The sequence below is a fragment of the Myotis lucifugus genome, unplaced genomic scaffold (genome assembly GCF_000147115.1).
Source record: "Myotis lucifugus unplaced genomic scaffold, Myoluc2.0 scaffold_501, whole genome shotgun sequence".
NCBI classification, from domain to species: domain Eukaryota; kingdom Metazoa; phylum Chordata; class Mammalia; order Chiroptera; family Vespertilionidae; genus Myotis; species Myotis lucifugus.
In genome coordinates, this window is record NW_005871549.1 from 127,507 (window position 1) to 145,315 (window position 17,809).

The window sequence follows — 17,809 nt, forward strand, 5'->3', positions numbered from 1 at the left end:
TCTTTTTTAAAAACTCAGATTTCTGGGCCTCATCCTCCGGAAATTCTGTTTCTTTGTTACTGATGTTGTGGCTCCACCCCATAACAAAGAAACAGAATTTCCGGAGGATGAGGCCCAGAAATCAGGATTTTAAAAAGATTCCCAGGTGATTCTAATGTGCATCGAAGGTTCAGAACCACTGATTTAGAGGGACAGAACCTGCTGCTGGGAATTCAGTCTTTCATCTGACATGTTCCAATTAAGTATCTCTTGCCTTCAGCTTTGTGCTAAGTGCCAGATGCTAGAGCTACTGTGATGGTCTTTGCTTTCACAGAACTTACAGGTGGATGAAGTAGATGTACAAAAACCAAACTGCAGTAGGTGCTGTGGAGGTAAATACCACAGAGAAAACAGAGTGCTTAGACACTTAGTTAAATTAGGGTGGGCAGATGAGGCTTTTCTGATCAGATGATAATCACATACCTAAAAAATAATACTTATTATTTGCTGGACACTGACCATGTGTCAGACACTATTCTAAGTGTTTTATGTGCACTATCTATTTTTAAAGAAACTTCCTAGGTGCAGTACAACACACACATATACAGGAAAGTATACATGGGGTACAGCTGGATAAGTTATCACACAAAGTGAAGAAACCCTTGGAACTACCATCCAGACCAAGAAACAGAACACAACACATGGCCAGCATCCCAGAAGCACCCGAGCCTTCTCCCAACCACAGCTCCTTCCTCATGCCCAGCGGTAACAACTATCTGACTTCTGACACAATGGCTGAGCTCTGCCAGGGTTTGACTTGATTTAAACGCTCAACATTATGTTTGTGTGACGCAGCCATGTTGCTGCATGCCACAGTAGTTTTTACTATTGCTGAACAGTAGTTCACTGTATGAATAGACCACAATTTACCTATTTTTTTGTTGATGGCCATTTAGGTTAGGTTTTTGTCAGTATTTGGCTATTGTGTGTGGTGTTCCTACGAACGTTCTCACACATGTCTTTGGCGCATTTACATTTCCGTTGGGAATATTCCTGGAAGTGGAATTGCTGGGTAACAGGGTATGTTCGGCTTTCGATGACAATGACACGTTGCTCTCCAAAGTGGTTTCACCAATTTACATTCCCACCGAATGTATGAAAATCCCAATTGCTCCACATCTTTGCCAGCACTTGGTATTTTCAGTGTTTCCCACTTCAGCCATTTTGATTGGTACGTAGTGGCATTTTATAGCTTTAATTTGACTTTCTATAATGACTAAGGAGCTTGACCAGTTTTTCAGGCACTTATTGGTCTTTTGGGTGTTCCCTTTTATGAGTGCCTGTTCACATCTGGCAACCTTTAAAAAATTAATGAGTTCTATGTATACTTTGGATACAATATACACAGATGTATGTATTGGAGATATCTTATTGCCTTTTCACTCTCTCCATGGTGTCTTCTAATGCACACAAATGACTACTTTTACTGCATGTTTTACTTTGTGGTTAGTGTTTTTAATATCTTGTTTAAGAAATCTTTGCTCATCCCAAAATGCTGAAGATAACTCCTATGTTATCTTCCAGAAGCTTCAGTTTTACCTTTCACATTTAGAGTTTAAATCTCTTCTGGACTTGAAGTTTTGTGTGTGGTGTGAGGTAAGGGTCAGAGCCTCCCCCACAAGCCCCTATGAGGCTAACTCACCCAGCAGCGCTTACTGAAGACTGTCCTTTCCTCACTGTTCTGTGGTGCTATGTTGTCATAAATCAGGTGTCCACATATGTGTGGGATATTTAATTCTGTTCCACTTATCTATGTGCCTATCCTTGTGCCATTTTGATTGGTACGTAGCTTAATTACTGTAGCTTTATGATAAATCTGATTTCTAGTAGTGTAATTCCTCTAGTTTCACTTTTCTTATTCAAAAATGCCTTAGCTATTTTTAATCCTTTGCTTTATTTAACTTAATCCTCACAAAAATCCTGTGAGGTGAAGTAGTTATTTTTATTTCCATTTCGCACTGGTAGACTCAGAGAAATTATGTAATTTAATTTGCCCAGAGTCACAGAACTATCAAGTTATATCTGGGATTAGATATAACTATCAAATTAAATCAGGGATTAGAACCCAGATTTGTTTGATTCTTACCCAAGCATTTAAAGCCCTTCATATACCATTTCTTTAAGCCTCAAGCCAGCTGACTCCTTCAGGGCATTTAATATGAATGCTTTATAATTTTAAGAAATTCAATGTTCTAAGCCACCCATATCCAGTTAAAAATCTTATTTGGCAGTGACAAAAGCCACTTTCCTGGTAAGACTCAGGAAAACAAAGCAGCAAGAGGTAAAAGCTTCTTGGATTTCTCCATAGCCCTCTGTCTCCAGAATAACAATCACACTCCTCACATGGACTCATGCAGTCCCTCGGGCCTGGCTCCCCTCCACCTCTCCAGCCTGAACTACCCGAGCCCTCTGCCTCCGGACTCTTCAGCATGCTCACTACCCGCATTCTCATGGCTGTACCTCTGCCTAGAGTGCCCCTACCCACACTTCCCTTGGGAGGCCTTCCTGAAGCTCATCTTGATTGAACAATCCTCCTCTGTGTCCCCTCTCCTAGCATGTCACACTGTCCTAAAGTTCGGCTGTCTGCTTCTCCAACTGGACTGCGAGGCACTTGAGGCTGGACTGGTGCTGCAGCTTGCATCCTGGCTAACAGAACAGGTGTTTCCAGATCTGAGATTGACTGTTGTGCTAGGTGCTCTAATTAAATAATCGGCTCCAGGAGGAGGCCTGAGAGAAATGGTTTCTAAGACATCCAGGTTGTCCTCTTTGGTAGAAGTGGCCAACTAGAAGGTTTGGGGAACAGATGGAAATAGCTTCTGTGATGGACTTGGGCTGTCAGTGAGACAGAAAGAGGACTGAGTGATAGAAGGGTGACTCATGAAGAGACTTCAGAAGTAAAATATTCCCATGAAGTACACTAACAGCAAGGCAGGTTCTTCTAAGATGTACCTTTTCAATAAACAGGGAGTCTGATTCTGAGGGCAGCTGTTTCTCTCCCTCACCAATTTGTTTGTTTGTTAATCGTCTCCAAGGATTTTTTTCCATTAATTTTTTAGAGAGAGAGGAAGGAAGGGGGAGGAACAGAGAATTGAACCCTCGACCCTTTGGTCGACGTTCTATCCACTGAGCCAACCTGGCTAGGGCTCCCTCACCGATTTTGAAAGCGATGGTGTAAGAGTAGGCAGGGGCAGGGATTCTTTAGAAAAGAAGCCTTTCTCTCCAATGGGGGCACTTTCAAGAAAATGAGACATGACAGTCCCATTTGGAGGAGAGACCTCCGCTAGGCCCTTCCCAGCAGTTGCCCTCGGGCTGCTTGAATGCTGCCAGGCCTCAGTGCCAGCCAAGGCTGTGCAGCCCGGACTGTGGTCGGTGGGAACTTCCAAGCTAAGTAAAAGCTCACTGGCTTTTCTCATTAAGAATATAAGCTTTCTTTTCAAAGCCAGCTTTCCCTGGGAGCACCAAGCTGATCCCTTTCACCACCAGCAAAATGGAGAAAAGGAAAAACTCTAAGGTATCCAACCCAGGTTCTCCATATTTTTCCAGTTAATTCCCATTCTTAGAGAAGGGAGTGAAAGCCTCTGAGAGAAGGAAATGCTCTGGTCTCATATTCTTCCTGGTTTTCTCTATGGGCTTAGCTGTACTCAAAACAACGGCTTACTTTGCCTTCTTTCAGAAATTCAGAATTTAGGACATCGAAGGGTTGTGGATGTTCTGGAGCAGGGGTCCTCAAACTACGGCCCGCGGGCCACATGCGGCCCACCGAAAACATTTATCCGGCCCGCCGGGTGATTTTGCCGCCGCTGTGTGCATAGGAATTTGTTCATAGTTTTTTTAAAAACTATAGTCCGACCCTCCAACGGTCTGAGGGACAGTGAACTGGCCCCCTGTTTAAAAAGTTTGAGGACCCCTGTTCTGGAGGGTAGATCATCTCCTGGCACGGGGAATACTCTTAATTGGCTATTTTATTCAAAAACTGGGGGTAGGGAGTGTTATTGACATTTGGGCAGCTTAGGCGAGTTAAGAAAATCTTCAAATAAGAAAAGCCTGTTTCCAACTTATGCCTTATGTTAGAAATAAGTTTCCAGAAAAGACATGTCAGAGCGTAGGCACTCATGCTAAATGCCAGAGCTTGTGAGCCAAACCCCCTCCTACCTTTCCTAGAAAGGACTGCCTACATGGGTTGCAAATATGAACGACTGGTTCATTTTCTGCCCAGATATGAACACCTACTCACAACATTTTCCTGTTTAGTGGGGGAAACAGCTACCGGGAAGAAGAAACAAAAAGCTGACTGGGAATCCATAAAGCTCCACTGGTCCATGATGGTTCCCCTACACTCCGCTACACGGGAGCTCCAAGGGTCATGACTGTATGGCGCACACCACGTCCGTGGCACACGACTGAGCTCAGTGTCATTTGATGGCTAGCAGACTATTGAAGATCCTCTTGGAGTTCAGCAGACCCTGTGTCAGATGCTGGCAGTTGGGGTCAGACTCAACTTAGTGAAATGAACTCCATGGAGCTGAGACTGCAGAGCCCAGCGGGGCTAGACATTTGCAAGAAGAGATCTGGGACCAGTTGACAGTGCCAATTGTAAACAGCCTCTTTCGGGCTGAACGATAACTTGCTATAGGGTGCCAGCAACATCCTCACCCTTCAGCAGGCAAAGGAGACAACGTGAGAAAACAAACCCCGATCCACGTCATCCTCTACTGCTTTTTTATTTTGAGAGAAAAAAAATTGTTTGGTAACTCCAGCTGCCTGGACAGAAATGACTTTCTGAGAAGCTAGAAGCCCTGACCGGAAAGGACTCTGGGGGGTCATGGCAGGGAAGGAAAGTTGTCAGGGGTCGGCTTGGCTTGTGTGTGAAGGACCCGGGCCGAGCAGCAGCAGACCAGGAACTGCCTTAGTGGCGCCATAACTTGGAAAGCGAAAGAGTATGTTCCAAAGACAGGGTTACTGTTTAAGGACAAAGGGAGCTTTGTATACATTCTTAGTGAAAACCTCATTTTAAGGATTTATGGTTGCTAAAATCCCAGGTTTTTTCCATTTGTTTTCAAAGGAAGAGTGCCCTTCAAATATAGTATGTGAAAAATTACAATATCCCTATTTTCAGGGATATATAGAGAATAATTTCAGATTTGCACCATATGGCACAGGAAGAGGAAAATGAGACTAGAGCTATGGCTTTATTCGGTGATGGGGATTCTTTTCTCTATGATTTAATATATTTTCCAAGTATGAACCCATGGGCCAAGGATTCTCTGTTCTGCCTGAAGACCAATGGAAATGTGGGTGAGTTTTCATCCCTGCTGTCACCTCTGACATCTCCTTGCTAAAGTCAAGTGTGAAAAGCCCGCTCTGTTGAAGGAGAATGTTGAAGGAGAAAGTATGTAAAAAGAAAGATAACCGAGCAAGTCCTGTGCATACGAACTACAAAGTCAATTTTTTGCTTCCTAAGAGATTTACTCCATCTTCCTCTTTCTAGAGCTTTTCTAAGTTGTAAATGTGCAATTGTGAGATGGTGTTAGATCCAGGTCAGATGGGGGTTTTGTGAAACACTGAGTGATGACCAGAGGAAGGAGGAGCAGGCCTGTTAAAAGCACAGGCAGTAGGCCAGATCCTCCTATAAACAGCATGGATTACATTAACAGGCCTCCCCGGCTGAGTGGAATCTTATTCCCAATTCTCTTTGCCCACCTTGCGCTCACCCCAGGGTTATATAACCTTTAGAATGGAATTTGGAAATTCCCTGTCCCTGCTCTGCTTGCTGCTAGAGCTGAGCCAGTGGCTGGCAAGGGCATAATCTAATAGGCGAAACTAGAAACACACAAATTCACAGACCTCTTGTCTGGGCCCAGAGACTGTGCCGGCAAGGAAAGAAAGACTTGCCCTGTCTCCCTCCTCCCCTTCTCTGGCCTAAGTTTACGCTGACTTCACCCAACAGGCACCTGACCCTCCCAGATGAGCTGGGAGGGGCTAAAGCGCCATGCACACGGGGTGGAGGTGCAGGCAGCAAACGATATTTAAGATGCTGAGTTTGTAGGGCATTAGGCTTGGGGAGGAAAGCTATAGGATACCCAATTAAGCTGCACTTTCAGAAGCTCAAGCTTTGACAAAGGCTAAGAAAGAGCCAGGAAAGAAAACAGTGGTGAGCTCATCAAGAGTGCAAGTGTGAGGTTTTAATTGCTGCAGCTTTGCAAGCCTCGGCCGGGCAGATCCAGATTTCCCCACAGGAAGAGCCTTCCTCACCCAGACCCACGAAAGATGCTGAAAAAACCTCTCTCAGCTGTGACCTGGCTCTGCATTTTCATCTTGGTCTTTGTCAGCCACCCAGTGTGGCCGCAGAAGCCCCCTAAGCACAAGACACCTGGGCAGCTCAAAGTGGCCGCCTGCTGTAAGGAGGTGAAGGAGCTCAAGGCCCAAATTGCCAACCTAAGCAGCCTGCTGAATGAACTGAGCAAGAAGCAGGAGAAGGACTGGGTCAGTGTGGTCATGCAGGTGATGGAATTGGAGAGCAACACCAAGCGTATGGAGTCGCGGCTCACGGAGGCCGAGAGCAAGTACTCTGAAATGAACAACCAGATTGACATCATGCAGCTGCAGGCAGCGCAGACGGTCACACAGACCTCGGCAGGTAAGGAGCACGTGTCCTCACGTTTCTCACCACCTTGCCCTCAAATAGCCCAGTGTCTCCTGTCTGTACATTGCTTCTAGATAACCTGGTCGTCAGAACAATTGCGGGGGGTTCTTTGGAGATACACTTTCTTGGGTATGTGCTACCAGCTCTATTTTCTCTTTACTAAAGGCGTATGAAGTATTTATTTTGATTTCTAATGTTCTGTAAATTTACCCAGTACCTTCACAGGTCTCTTTTATTAACACAATGTCTCAGCACACTGAAGGTATGAATTACCATCTTGGAGCACAGAGAGATTACGTGGTTTGCCCAAAGTCACACAGCAAGTCTTAGAAAGAGGGCTCAGGTTTCCTCATTGGTCCCCCTCGTAACCCAGAGCCGACAGGCTGTACCCTTGGTTCCAAGGAAGCAGGAGCGAACACCAAAACCATAGCATCTGTTACTCTAGAAGTTCTCTCATGTCTCTAACATTATGGAATGGGCATAAATAGAATTTGGTATCATCTCTCTGCTAGCTGTCTTCTCACTGGCTCAGAATGAAGTATATGGACATGACCCAAAGCCATTTGAAAAATTCCTGTCTTCAGGAAAGGGCAGGGTCCTCAAGGTTCCTCAATTCTGATACTTCTATTTTCCCCCATGATCTAAAATAAAATTCTGCCTAATAATATAGAAAATAAGAAAAGGTAATGTTGAAATTTGGATTTTTGGGACGCAACGGCATAATCTAATAGGTGAAACTAGAAACACTTACGATCCAGATTTTTGTTTTCTCTTGCAAAATAACTTTTCAGCTTCTGATTAGCTTGGCTCAGACCGGTCAAGGTGAATTTATTAGAGAGAAATTTGGTTTTCCAAAATTATTAGTTATCAGGAGCATATCCTAAGATATGTCACTTCTTGCTGATATAAAAACTTTTGGTCACACTACAAACTAAGTCAAGAACTAAGAATAGAGTAAGTCACTGGTTAGTCTCAGTTCAAATGAAATTAAGGTTAACAATTCTGTTATCGAAACCAATGTGTGTAAATCACTTTCTAAGCATGTACTTCCTGACCCTCAGTTTGGGACTAGAAAGCTATTCTTAGGCCATTTTCCAGACAAGTGAATCCTGATTTGGTCTGTGAGATGAAATCAGACATGAAGAAGACCAGGGCGGACAGATGAATCTGCCTGCCACTCCCTGCTCCTCCAAATGGGGTTTCCTCACCTCCCAGCAGGGAGTTTCATGGAGTCAAACGCAGCTCCTCAAGTTCAGGAAAGGACAGGGTCCTCAAGGCTCCCCTCCCCGACGTGCTCTGCCGTCTGTGTGCTCTTCTCGAAGGCCCACGAGAAGCTCCAGGACACAGAGGGCAGAAGCTCTGTGGTCAGTGAGTTCCCACTCTCTGCCTCCTCTCAGGGAAGCTGAACCTTCCACAATGTCTTCAACATTTAGAACAAGGAGACAAATCTGGTATAAAGCAGTAGCCCCAGGGCAGCCTGGACACATTTAAATCAGCCCAGCATGAAAGCTGGCCTGTCTAATGCTCTCACGTCCTTGTTCTAATAACTGTTCAGGGGAGGCCTCTAAGGGTGCCTCAGAGTGCACTTCCATTGTCTAGCAGTGTGAGATTAAGGCAGGGGAAAGGTAAGATTATAAATCTGTCTCCCTTAATCAGGGCCCTAGTAGCCATTACCTCTGAAAAACAACGAAACCGACCAATCAACCAAACAAACCAAGAAACAACAAAACCCCACGATACTCGTGATTACCTGGAAATAGAGGCTGGCTGTGCCAGAAGTTGGATCTATGAGAGCATGTTATGTGGCCCTCACACACTGTAGTAATCCCAGAACTCATGGTCTAGACCAGTGGTCGGCAAACTGTGGCCCCTTAAGTGTGGCTCTTCCACAAAATACCACGTGCGGGTGCGCACGTACAGTGCAATTGAAACTTCGTGGCCATACTCAAGGGGCCAAAGAGCCGCATGTGGCTCGCGAGCCGCAGTTTGCCAACCACTGGTCTAGACCTACCACAGGATCATTTATTTCATAGTAAACCTTAAACCACCTGTTTGATCGTCACACTGATGCCCTCCAGGGGATGGGCTTCCCCAGCCCTCAGTCCCAGCACCAGTGAAGCCAAAACACACCTGCTCTTGGTCTCCCACATGCAGCTACTACCTAGTTCAGAACACTTACGTAAATTTTGTGGCAGAAATTAAGTCTGTGCTTAAACTTTCGGTGTCCAAGCAGCAGGAAGGCCTGGCTGCCAGGGAGCCGGGGTGTGCACGCTCACTGCTGTGGTCTGTCCCTTTTGCAGATGCCATCTATGACTGCTCGTCCCTCTACCAGAAGAACTACCGCATCTCTGGAGTGTATAAGCTTCCTCCCGATGACTTCCTGGGCAGCCCTGAGTTGGAGGTGAGGCCATCACCACCCATGCTCTACCCCTGTTCTCCTTGCCCTCAAAGGGACAGCAGGGCTAAACAGAGTCTAACCAAAGGGAAACTCAAAATAGAACAAACACCCCAGGGAACTATCCAAACACTCAAATTATGGGGAAGGGGGAATCCAGGCATCTGTTTTGCCCTTTCAAACCGTTATCAACCAAACACCAGGTTAAATAATTCTAGAACCACCACCTAACTAGTTAAAATCTCTTGCCATGTCCTAGAGCAGCTACTCTTTGGGGGAAGAGAAAAGAGAGACCATGGAGGGAGCCTATCAGAAGTACCTGGAGTTTTCCCTTCAAACTCCATGTGCACTGACCTGCCCCCATCCTAAATTTCCATAAGTCTCCCTCAGCAAACCACCCTGCCCCAGCTCGCCCACACTGGGCAGAGTTGTGCTTTAGTGCACCTGAGGGACCATGGAAATGCACACATCCCTTGGCTCTGCAGGGATGGGAAAAGGGAGGTGAAGTCCACCCCACGCTCCTGCTCCTGCCTCCGCGGGTCCCTGACCAGAGCATTCTCTCTGCTCCAGGTGTTCTGTGACATGGAGATGGCAGGTGGTGGCTGGACCATCATTCAGAGACGGAAGAGTGGCCTCGTCTCCTTCTACCGGGACTGGAAGCAGTACAAGCGGGGCTTTGGCAGCATCCGTGGGGACTTCTGGCTGGGGAATGAACACATCCACCGGCTCTCCAGACGGCCAACCCGGCTACGTGTGGAGATGGAGGTGAGCAATCACTGCACAATTCTGGGGATGACATTCCTATTCTTACTCACTTTAGGCTTGTATGTTTATTCTGATGGTTTTCCTTCAGGTTGCAGTACAGTTGAGAAAGAATAGGTTCATTCCTATTTTTCAGAAAAGTGAGGCTGCAGGTACAACAGGAAGAAGCCAGACTCAGGCCAGAGCAGAGTAATCCGACAGTCAGTGACCTGGACACAAGGTCCTCTGTGTGCAAACCTTACTGACACAGAATATAGCCTCACTATATTCTCAAATTACTCTTATGACACCTTTAAGTGGGAGACTGTAAAAACACACATCTACCCCTTACGAACAAGAAAGTGAGGGGATACAGGAAGAGAGACTAATCAAGGCGTATGGTGACTCAGGAGGGCAGTTTGGTCTAGGACCCTTGTTTTCTGATTCCCAGCAGTAGAGATGTGTGGCTGCGGCTGGAGAGAGGAGTGCAGGGTGGGATGAAATGTTACCTGCCGCAGTTTTTCTCACGCTCTGCCTCCTCTGACAGGACTGGGAAGGCAACATGCGCTACGCCGAGTACAGCCACTTTGTTTTGGGCAATGAACTGAACAGCTATCGCCTCTTTCTGGGGAACTACAGTGGTAACGTGGGGAATGACGCCCTCATCTATCATAACAATACAGCCTTCAGCACCAAGGACAAGGACAATGACAACTGCTTAGACAAGTGCGCACAGCTCCGCAAAGGTGAGATTTGAGGGGTGGTGGGGGGAGTTCGGGTATAAGCCCAGAGTCCCACTTAAAGAGAAAGTGTGAACTATAACTGCATGGCTGATATCCTGGCTTCAGTATTTCCTTTTTATATTGGCCCCAACTGCTTAACTACTAGTCAAAAAACAACTAAACAATCCCTGCGGCCTAGCCTATCAGCCATTTCCAAGGGGAGAAGGATACACCCAGCCCACTAGCGCTGATCTATTTCTTGTGCCAGGTGGATACTGGTACAACTGCTGCACAGATTCCAACCTCAACGGAGTCTTCTACCGCCTCGGGGAGCACAACAAGCACCTGGACGGCATCACCTGGTATGGCTGGCACGGCTCTACCTACTCCCTCAAACGAGTGGAGATGAAGATCCGCCCAGAAGACTTCCAGCCCTAAAGGAGGCCTGCTGCGGAGCAGGGCTGGAGAAATGGGAGACCAATGGAGGCTGGGCAGGGCGGAGGAGGACCGGAAGAGAGGACAGACAGGGTGTGAATGGCAAATGGCTTATGAGAAAAGTCTCCGATGAGAGAGTAAGTCTTTGAGGAGCACAATACAATGATATGACCCAGGATGTTACAGTCAACGGGATGAAGCATTGGGACACAATGAATGGGTCCTGACACAGACTTCTCGGGGGGCTTGCCTGAGTGGGCTCTTGTGGCCGTGATCCCTGACATAGCAGCAGCTTCTTTTTTCCACATGATTTTTCTATGAAAAAAAAAGTTGTGAGATGACTTTATCCATTTCTAAGGTGAAATGAGGGCAGAAAACAAGTCCCTTTGCTAAAGAGAACCATATATATTGGTTCACCAAGGAGAAGACCTGGGTGTTAAAGAAAGGAATGAAGGGGGGTAATGGAAGAGAGGAGTTTCTATTTTTAAATCCAAGAAATTACCTTCAGTCTACACTTAAAAAAAAAAAAAAAAGACAGTAATTGTCCTACTGGAGGTGAGCTGACCCAGGTTGGACTTGATTGGAGGAAACTCCAGGCAATGGCCTTGCAGCTGGCCTCTGAGAGCCTCCTCTGCTTGGCCTCCATCAAGGCACAGCACTGAAGGCAGGAAGTGGGTCTGGTGGTGGCCGGGGAGCCCAGCGGGCGGTGGCGATAAGTTCCCTCATGGATGCTTGCATGACACTGCCTGAAATGATTCAGTCTAGACACTGCCTGAAATGATTCAGTCTACAGATATATCTATTTTTATTTACTCTTTAAGAAAAGAGCTTGAAGAGCTTCCTTTTTTATCTTTGTCTATAAAACTGGCTGAAAAATGAAAGTAGATGGCACTATAGTTAATAACATGCTGTTTATAAGCATTTTGCTTTGTAAAAATAAAATATAGATTGTTTTAAATGTTCAAAGTTTCTTTTTTCTTCTACAATAAACTTCTAACACTTGTTCGTTTTTAAATGATCAGCATTACTACTCAGAGCATGATAAAAAGTTTAAGTGAAAACTCAGAGAACAATGAGAAAGAGACTCCGAGTTCGTTGCAGACTTCAGGAAACCATGGGAGCAGCAGGAGGCCAAAAATCAAAAGGCGAGCCTGGTCAGTGTTGCTCAGTGGTTGAGCATCGATTCATGAACCAAGAGGTTGCTGGTTCGATTCCCGGTTGGGGGCACATGCCTGGGGTTTAGGTCTCGATCCCCAGTAGGGGGCATGCAGGAGGCAGCCGATCAATGATGTCTCTCTCTCATTGATAGTTCTATCTTTCTATCCCTCTCCCATCCTCTCTCTCTAAAATCAATAAAAACATATTAAAAGAAAAGGCGAGGGACTTTTAAAAAGGCAACAGTCACTAGAAGAGGTCAGATCTGGCCTACCCACCTAACTAACTCCCATGGAGGCCAATGTCATCACCTGGCTTCAAAACACTTTGCAAACTACTTTCTACTTGAGCAAACTAACACATTGAGAGAGGGAAAATATCTTTAGCCACAAGAGATGACAGTCTTGACCTTTAGGAAGTCATTTTTTCTTGCCAAAAAGAACCATTTATGGGAAGCCATGATTCCTACTCAGTATTTTTAAATATTATCAATGATCCTTGATTGTTGAGAACCTACTTAACCTCAAAAACAAGAACCTTAGTAATTTTCAAAGAAATAAACCGAATAGAAAAGTATATTGGAGTAGGGCTTCCTATGGGACAGTTTTTCAAACAGAAACTTCCTAAGGCAGGCAGAGGAATCTGAGATGCTTTGCAGCCAGCATAATACTTCTAGAAAAGACAGGATAAAAAGATCAGGGGCTTAGAAGGAGATGAGAGAAGGAAAAGCCTAAGATGCCTATGGCAGAAGTACATGAGTTTCTCTCACTTCCCAATATCCCACAACTAAAACAAAACTGAGGTTCTTGGCAACAAAAGCTAAAATGAACACATGGGACTCCTCAAACTAAAAAGCTTCTGCATAGCAAAGAAAACAAACTGAATAGGCAACCTACAGAATGGGAGAAAATATTTGCAACCTTAATCCCTAATAAGAGGTTAATAACTAAAATATAAAGAACTCATACAACTCAACAGCCAAAAACCAAAGGATCCAATTAAAAACCGGGCAAAGGACTGAATAGACATTTTTCCAAAGTAGACATCCAAATGGCCAATAAGCTCACCACTGATCATCAAAAACACAGCATCACCTCACACCTCACATCTGGCAGGATGGCTATTATAAAAAAGACAAGGGATAGCAAGTATTGATGAGGATGTGAAGAAAGGGAAACCTTGTGCACTGTTGGTGGGAATGTAATTTGATACAGCCACTATGGAAAATAGTATTGAGGTTCCTCAAAAAATTAGAAATAGAACTACTGTATGATTCAGAAATACCACTTCTGGATATATACCTGAGGACACGAAATCACTATCGTGAAGGTGTACCTGCACCCATGTTCACTGCAGTATTACTTACAATAGCCAAGATATGGAAACAACCTAAGTGTCCTTCAACAGATGAATGGGTAAAGAAAATGTGATAGACAACCCACATACACACAGAGTGTATGAAAGAAGGAAGTTCTGTCATTTGCGACAACATGGATGAATCTGCAGGGCAACATGCTAAGTAAAATAAGACAAAGACAGACAAATATTATATGGCATCACTTATGTGAAATCTAAAAAAAAAAGCTGATTTCACAGAAACAGAGAATAGAATGGTTGCCAGGAACAGAATGGGGATAGGGACACGGGGAGGTATAGGTCAAAGGGTACAAACTTTCAATTATGAGATAAGTTCTGAGGATCTGATGTAGAGGATGGTGACTTGCAGTACTGTATATTGTATATTTGAAATTTGCTGAGAGTATATTTTAAGCATTCTCACCACCAACACAATACACAAATTTAGGTATGTGAGGCGATGAAGTTATTATCTTGATCTTGATAATCATTCCATAATGTGTATCACATCCTTATACTGTATATTTTAAATATATATAATTACATTTGTCAATTATTCCTTAATACATTTGGGGGAGAAAAGTATCTATATTGTGCTCATCAAAACCTACAGTTGCTGAAATTTACTCTTATTGTTATACTAGAGGCCCAGTGCACGGATTCATGCACCAGTGGGGTCCCTTGGCTTGGCCTGCGGCTCTCTGACATCCCCCGAGGGGTCCCGGATTGTGAGAGGGTGCAGGCCAGGCTGAGGGACCCCACCAGTGCATGATTGGGGCCAGGGAGGGACCACAGGAGGGCTCCAGGGCATGTCCAGTCCTTCTCGCTCAGTCTCGATTGGCCAGACCCCAGCAGCAAGCTAAATTACTGGTCGGAGCATCTACCCCCTAGTGGTCAGTGCACATCATAGTCGAATGGTTGTTTAGGCTTTTATATATACTATATAGATTAGACACAGTTGAGTAACTGAAGTATAAACTTTTTGCAGCAAGATTAACGTTTAATTTTTAAAAAGTTACTTAAAAAAACAACAACACCATAAGACAGAGGTTCTAAAGCCAGAGTCTATGGTTTATTCATGTTCTGGGAAGATTTCTGAGAGTGGACAGAGGGAAAAGGGAAAGCGGCTGTTAAAGAACGCACAGAACACCCAGCCACTCACCTACAGGGTACAGGCTCTGATCGTAAAAACTTTTTTTTTTTTAATTGATTTTTTACAGAGAGGAAGGGAGAGGGATAGAGAGTTAGAAACATCGATGAGCGAGAAACATCGATCAGCTGCCTCCTGCACACCCCTTACTGAGGATGTGCCCGCAACCAAGGTACATGCCCTTGACCAGAATCAAACCTGGGACCCTTCAGTCCACAGGCTGACGCTCTATCCACTGAGCCAAACCGGTTAGGGCTGATCATAAATACTTTTAAAGCCTCTCTGTGCAGCTTGATGGACACCAAGACTCAGAGATGAGCACAGCATGGTCTCTGACCTTTGTGAGGACAGAACCCCCAGCAGCCAAAGGAGAGAGCAATGTTGTTCTGAGCACATCCTCTAAGATGTGAGACAAGAAGGTACGAACGGTATGAAAAAGAACAGGCCTGATGGGCAGCTGTTAGAGTTGCATGTCCACTTAGTAAGCACTGGCTCCTGTTTCTATTTTTAATTCTGCAGATGTGTCAATTAGAACATTTTCTTAAAATGAGATATGTCAGGGGCTAGGCAATGAAAACATACAGTTCTGATCAGACCCTCTCTTCTACTTACTGTAGAGAAAGAAAAACAGGTGCTATGAACTGACTGTGTGTCTCCCCAAATCTATGTTGAAGCCTAATCCCCAATGTGATGGTAACTGGAGGTGAGGTCTTTGGGAGATCTTTAGGCCATGAGGGTGGAGCCCTCATGAATGGGATTAGAGCCCTTATAAAAGAGACCCCACAGAACTTTCCACCATGTGAACAATACCAGAATCCAACCAATCCATCCCTGATCTTGGACTTCCCAATTTCCGGAACTGTGAGAAAGAAATGTTTGTTGCTTAAGCCACCCAATCTACGATAATTACAGCAGCTTGAACTGGCCACCAGACCTTACCCTAATGCTATGGGCTAACCAAGTAAAGCCATGTATCTGTGTGTGTATGTATTTGTTTCCAAATAACTGAATATCTATTTAATCCTCTGTTTCCCTAAGAAACTATTAAACTTACTGATATATATGCGTTTTGAGGAGATGAGTATAATTTATACTGTCCAATGATAGCTCTGATTTGGGGATTGCACATGGATTTAATTTGTCTTGGAGCAGATAGGGGAAAAATGTCAATAGGTAGGAAGACCAATAGATCAATCCAGCAGCAAGAGAAAAATATTGTCACCTCAGCACAGTTTTTTAAAATAAACATGAAGAATCAGCTATGCAAAGATGTTCTTGTGTACAGCAAACCTGATTCTTTTTAAAAAAAATATATTTTATTGATTTTTTACAGAGAGGAAGGGAAATAGAGAGTTAGAAACATCGATGAGAGAGAAACATCGATCAGCTGCCTCCTGCACACCCTCCTACTGGGGATGTGCCCGCAACCAAGGTACATGCCCTTGACTGGAATCGAACCTGGGTCCTTTCAGTCTGCAGGCCTACGCTCTATCCACTGAGCCAAACCAGTCAGGGCAAACCTGATTCTTTCAAAAAGAATTAGGCGGGGCGAGGGGAGAGGGAGGGAGGATGTGAAGGCATGTGCTAGGGCAGGGGCAGCAAGGGAGAAGTCAATAGAGGGGAAAAGGATACTTATGTAATACTTTAAACAATAAAGAATTTAAAGAAAAAAAAGAATAAGGCAGTTCACTCAGTGTATATATTTGATGAGCTTTTAAAAGGTGCACAAATAGTGAAGAGAAAATATGAGTAGGAAAAATAAAGCTGGAGGCGAGGAAAGTAATACTAGTAGACAAAACAGGTAAGACATCTGTAATTTGTCAGAGGCAGGCCAGTAACCGAGCTGCAAGCTCTCTAGTAGCTACTGTGAGGCAGGGAATTCCATTTATTACTGCAGAGCAAGGTCCCCAAGACCAGACCAACGTAGTGGCTCAGGGATGTACAACCACCACTGGTCTGACCACTGGGAGGGGTTTCCAAGAGGCCCACTAGAGGACTGGGGAGGCTGAGGGAGACTTCCTTAACAGTAGTTTGTTTCTTCAAACTTTTTTCAATGAAAATGGCACCAGAACATTGCAATGGTGCTTAGGAAAAGCAGTTTAGAAAATCAGTAGAAAAATCTATAAATGGAAACAAAAACAGGTGGACCTTCTGGTCTGGAGACCAACTGAAGGGAGGCATCTGAGCTAAATCAGACTAGGAACAAGCCACAGAGCTTCCAGTCTTGGCTTTACCTGGGAACAGACGTGTTTGTTTTCTAAAAGCCAACATTAATCTGTAGGGAATTCTGAGGACTTATTTTCAAGTATATTGCCTTAAGAAGTTAAATGACCTTCTTTAACACATTTCCAGGCCCCTGACTATATCTTTCTACTACAAATCTGCATAAACATTAATGCTTCTATGACTTCTCAAATGTGGGAGGAAATCTGGGGTAGGGTGTGGAAGGCTTTGGAGAGGTATCAAACAGAAAAGGTTAGCAGGGAAGTTAAGGTGCAAAACTAGTTATTTGATGTTCAAGTTATTATATTCAGTTACCGGGTTTTCTATTAGTTACCAAACAAGATTGCATTACCTACGACAGAGACAGGAGGAAGAAACACAGGTTTTCACATGTGCTGTACCTAATGGAAACTGACGCCTACCCCTAGCATGGCAGGCTTCTAAAATAACATGTGGTATTTTAGAAATCAACATTCTCTCCAAGTCCAATTCTGTTGGGCAAAAACATGCTTGTACTGTTTTTGTTGTATCACATTTTAGTGTGTACAGGAACACTTTTAGTGTCTACTCAAAAGCAGAGCTGGCAGAGAACTTGCTATCTGGTTACGCTCTCAAGTAAGTGAAGGAAGCAGCACACACAGCAGCCTGTTCCAGCCGCTCTGGAGGCACTTACCAGCCAGGTGATCTTTCCTACACTATCATGTTGGCATTTACAAGAAGAGAATTAGATCCCAGGGTTAATATTCTCTGGTCATCATTAGGGGAAGTGAGCAGTTCTCCAAGAGCAGGAACTAACATTTCAGGCTGCTTGTAATTTCATAACAGCAGAAAATTTATTAAACAACCTATTTTTTCCGTATCCAGAAGACTCAATACCAGCTTATGAGAGGACAGGACATAACCAAATCAGGGGAAAGGACCAGTGAATCTCAGACATCACTCTGCCTTCT

The 17,809-nt window shown here is 44.5% G+C and overlaps 2 protein-coding genes across 2 annotated transcripts in view; one reads left to right on the forward strand and one right to left on the reverse strand.

The window, feature by feature from the left end:
• MTOR (mechanistic target of rapamycin kinase) overlaps positions 1 to 17,809 on the reverse strand; it is a 109,874-nt gene that overhangs the window by 54,039 nt on the left and 38,026 nt on the right.
• On the forward strand, positions 6,037 to 12,016 carry ANGPTL7 (angiopoietin like 7). The gene is made up of 5 exons (XM_006103716.3): positions 6,037 to 6,676; positions 8,983 to 9,083; positions 9,648 to 9,842; positions 10,366 to 10,564; positions 10,809 to 12,016. Exons 1-5 carry the CDS (start codon positions 6,307 to 6,309, stop codon positions 10,976 to 10,978), a joined length of 1,035 nt encoding a protein of 344 aa, XP_006103778.1. The 5' UTR covers positions 6,037 to 6,306; the 3' UTR covers positions 10,979 to 12,016.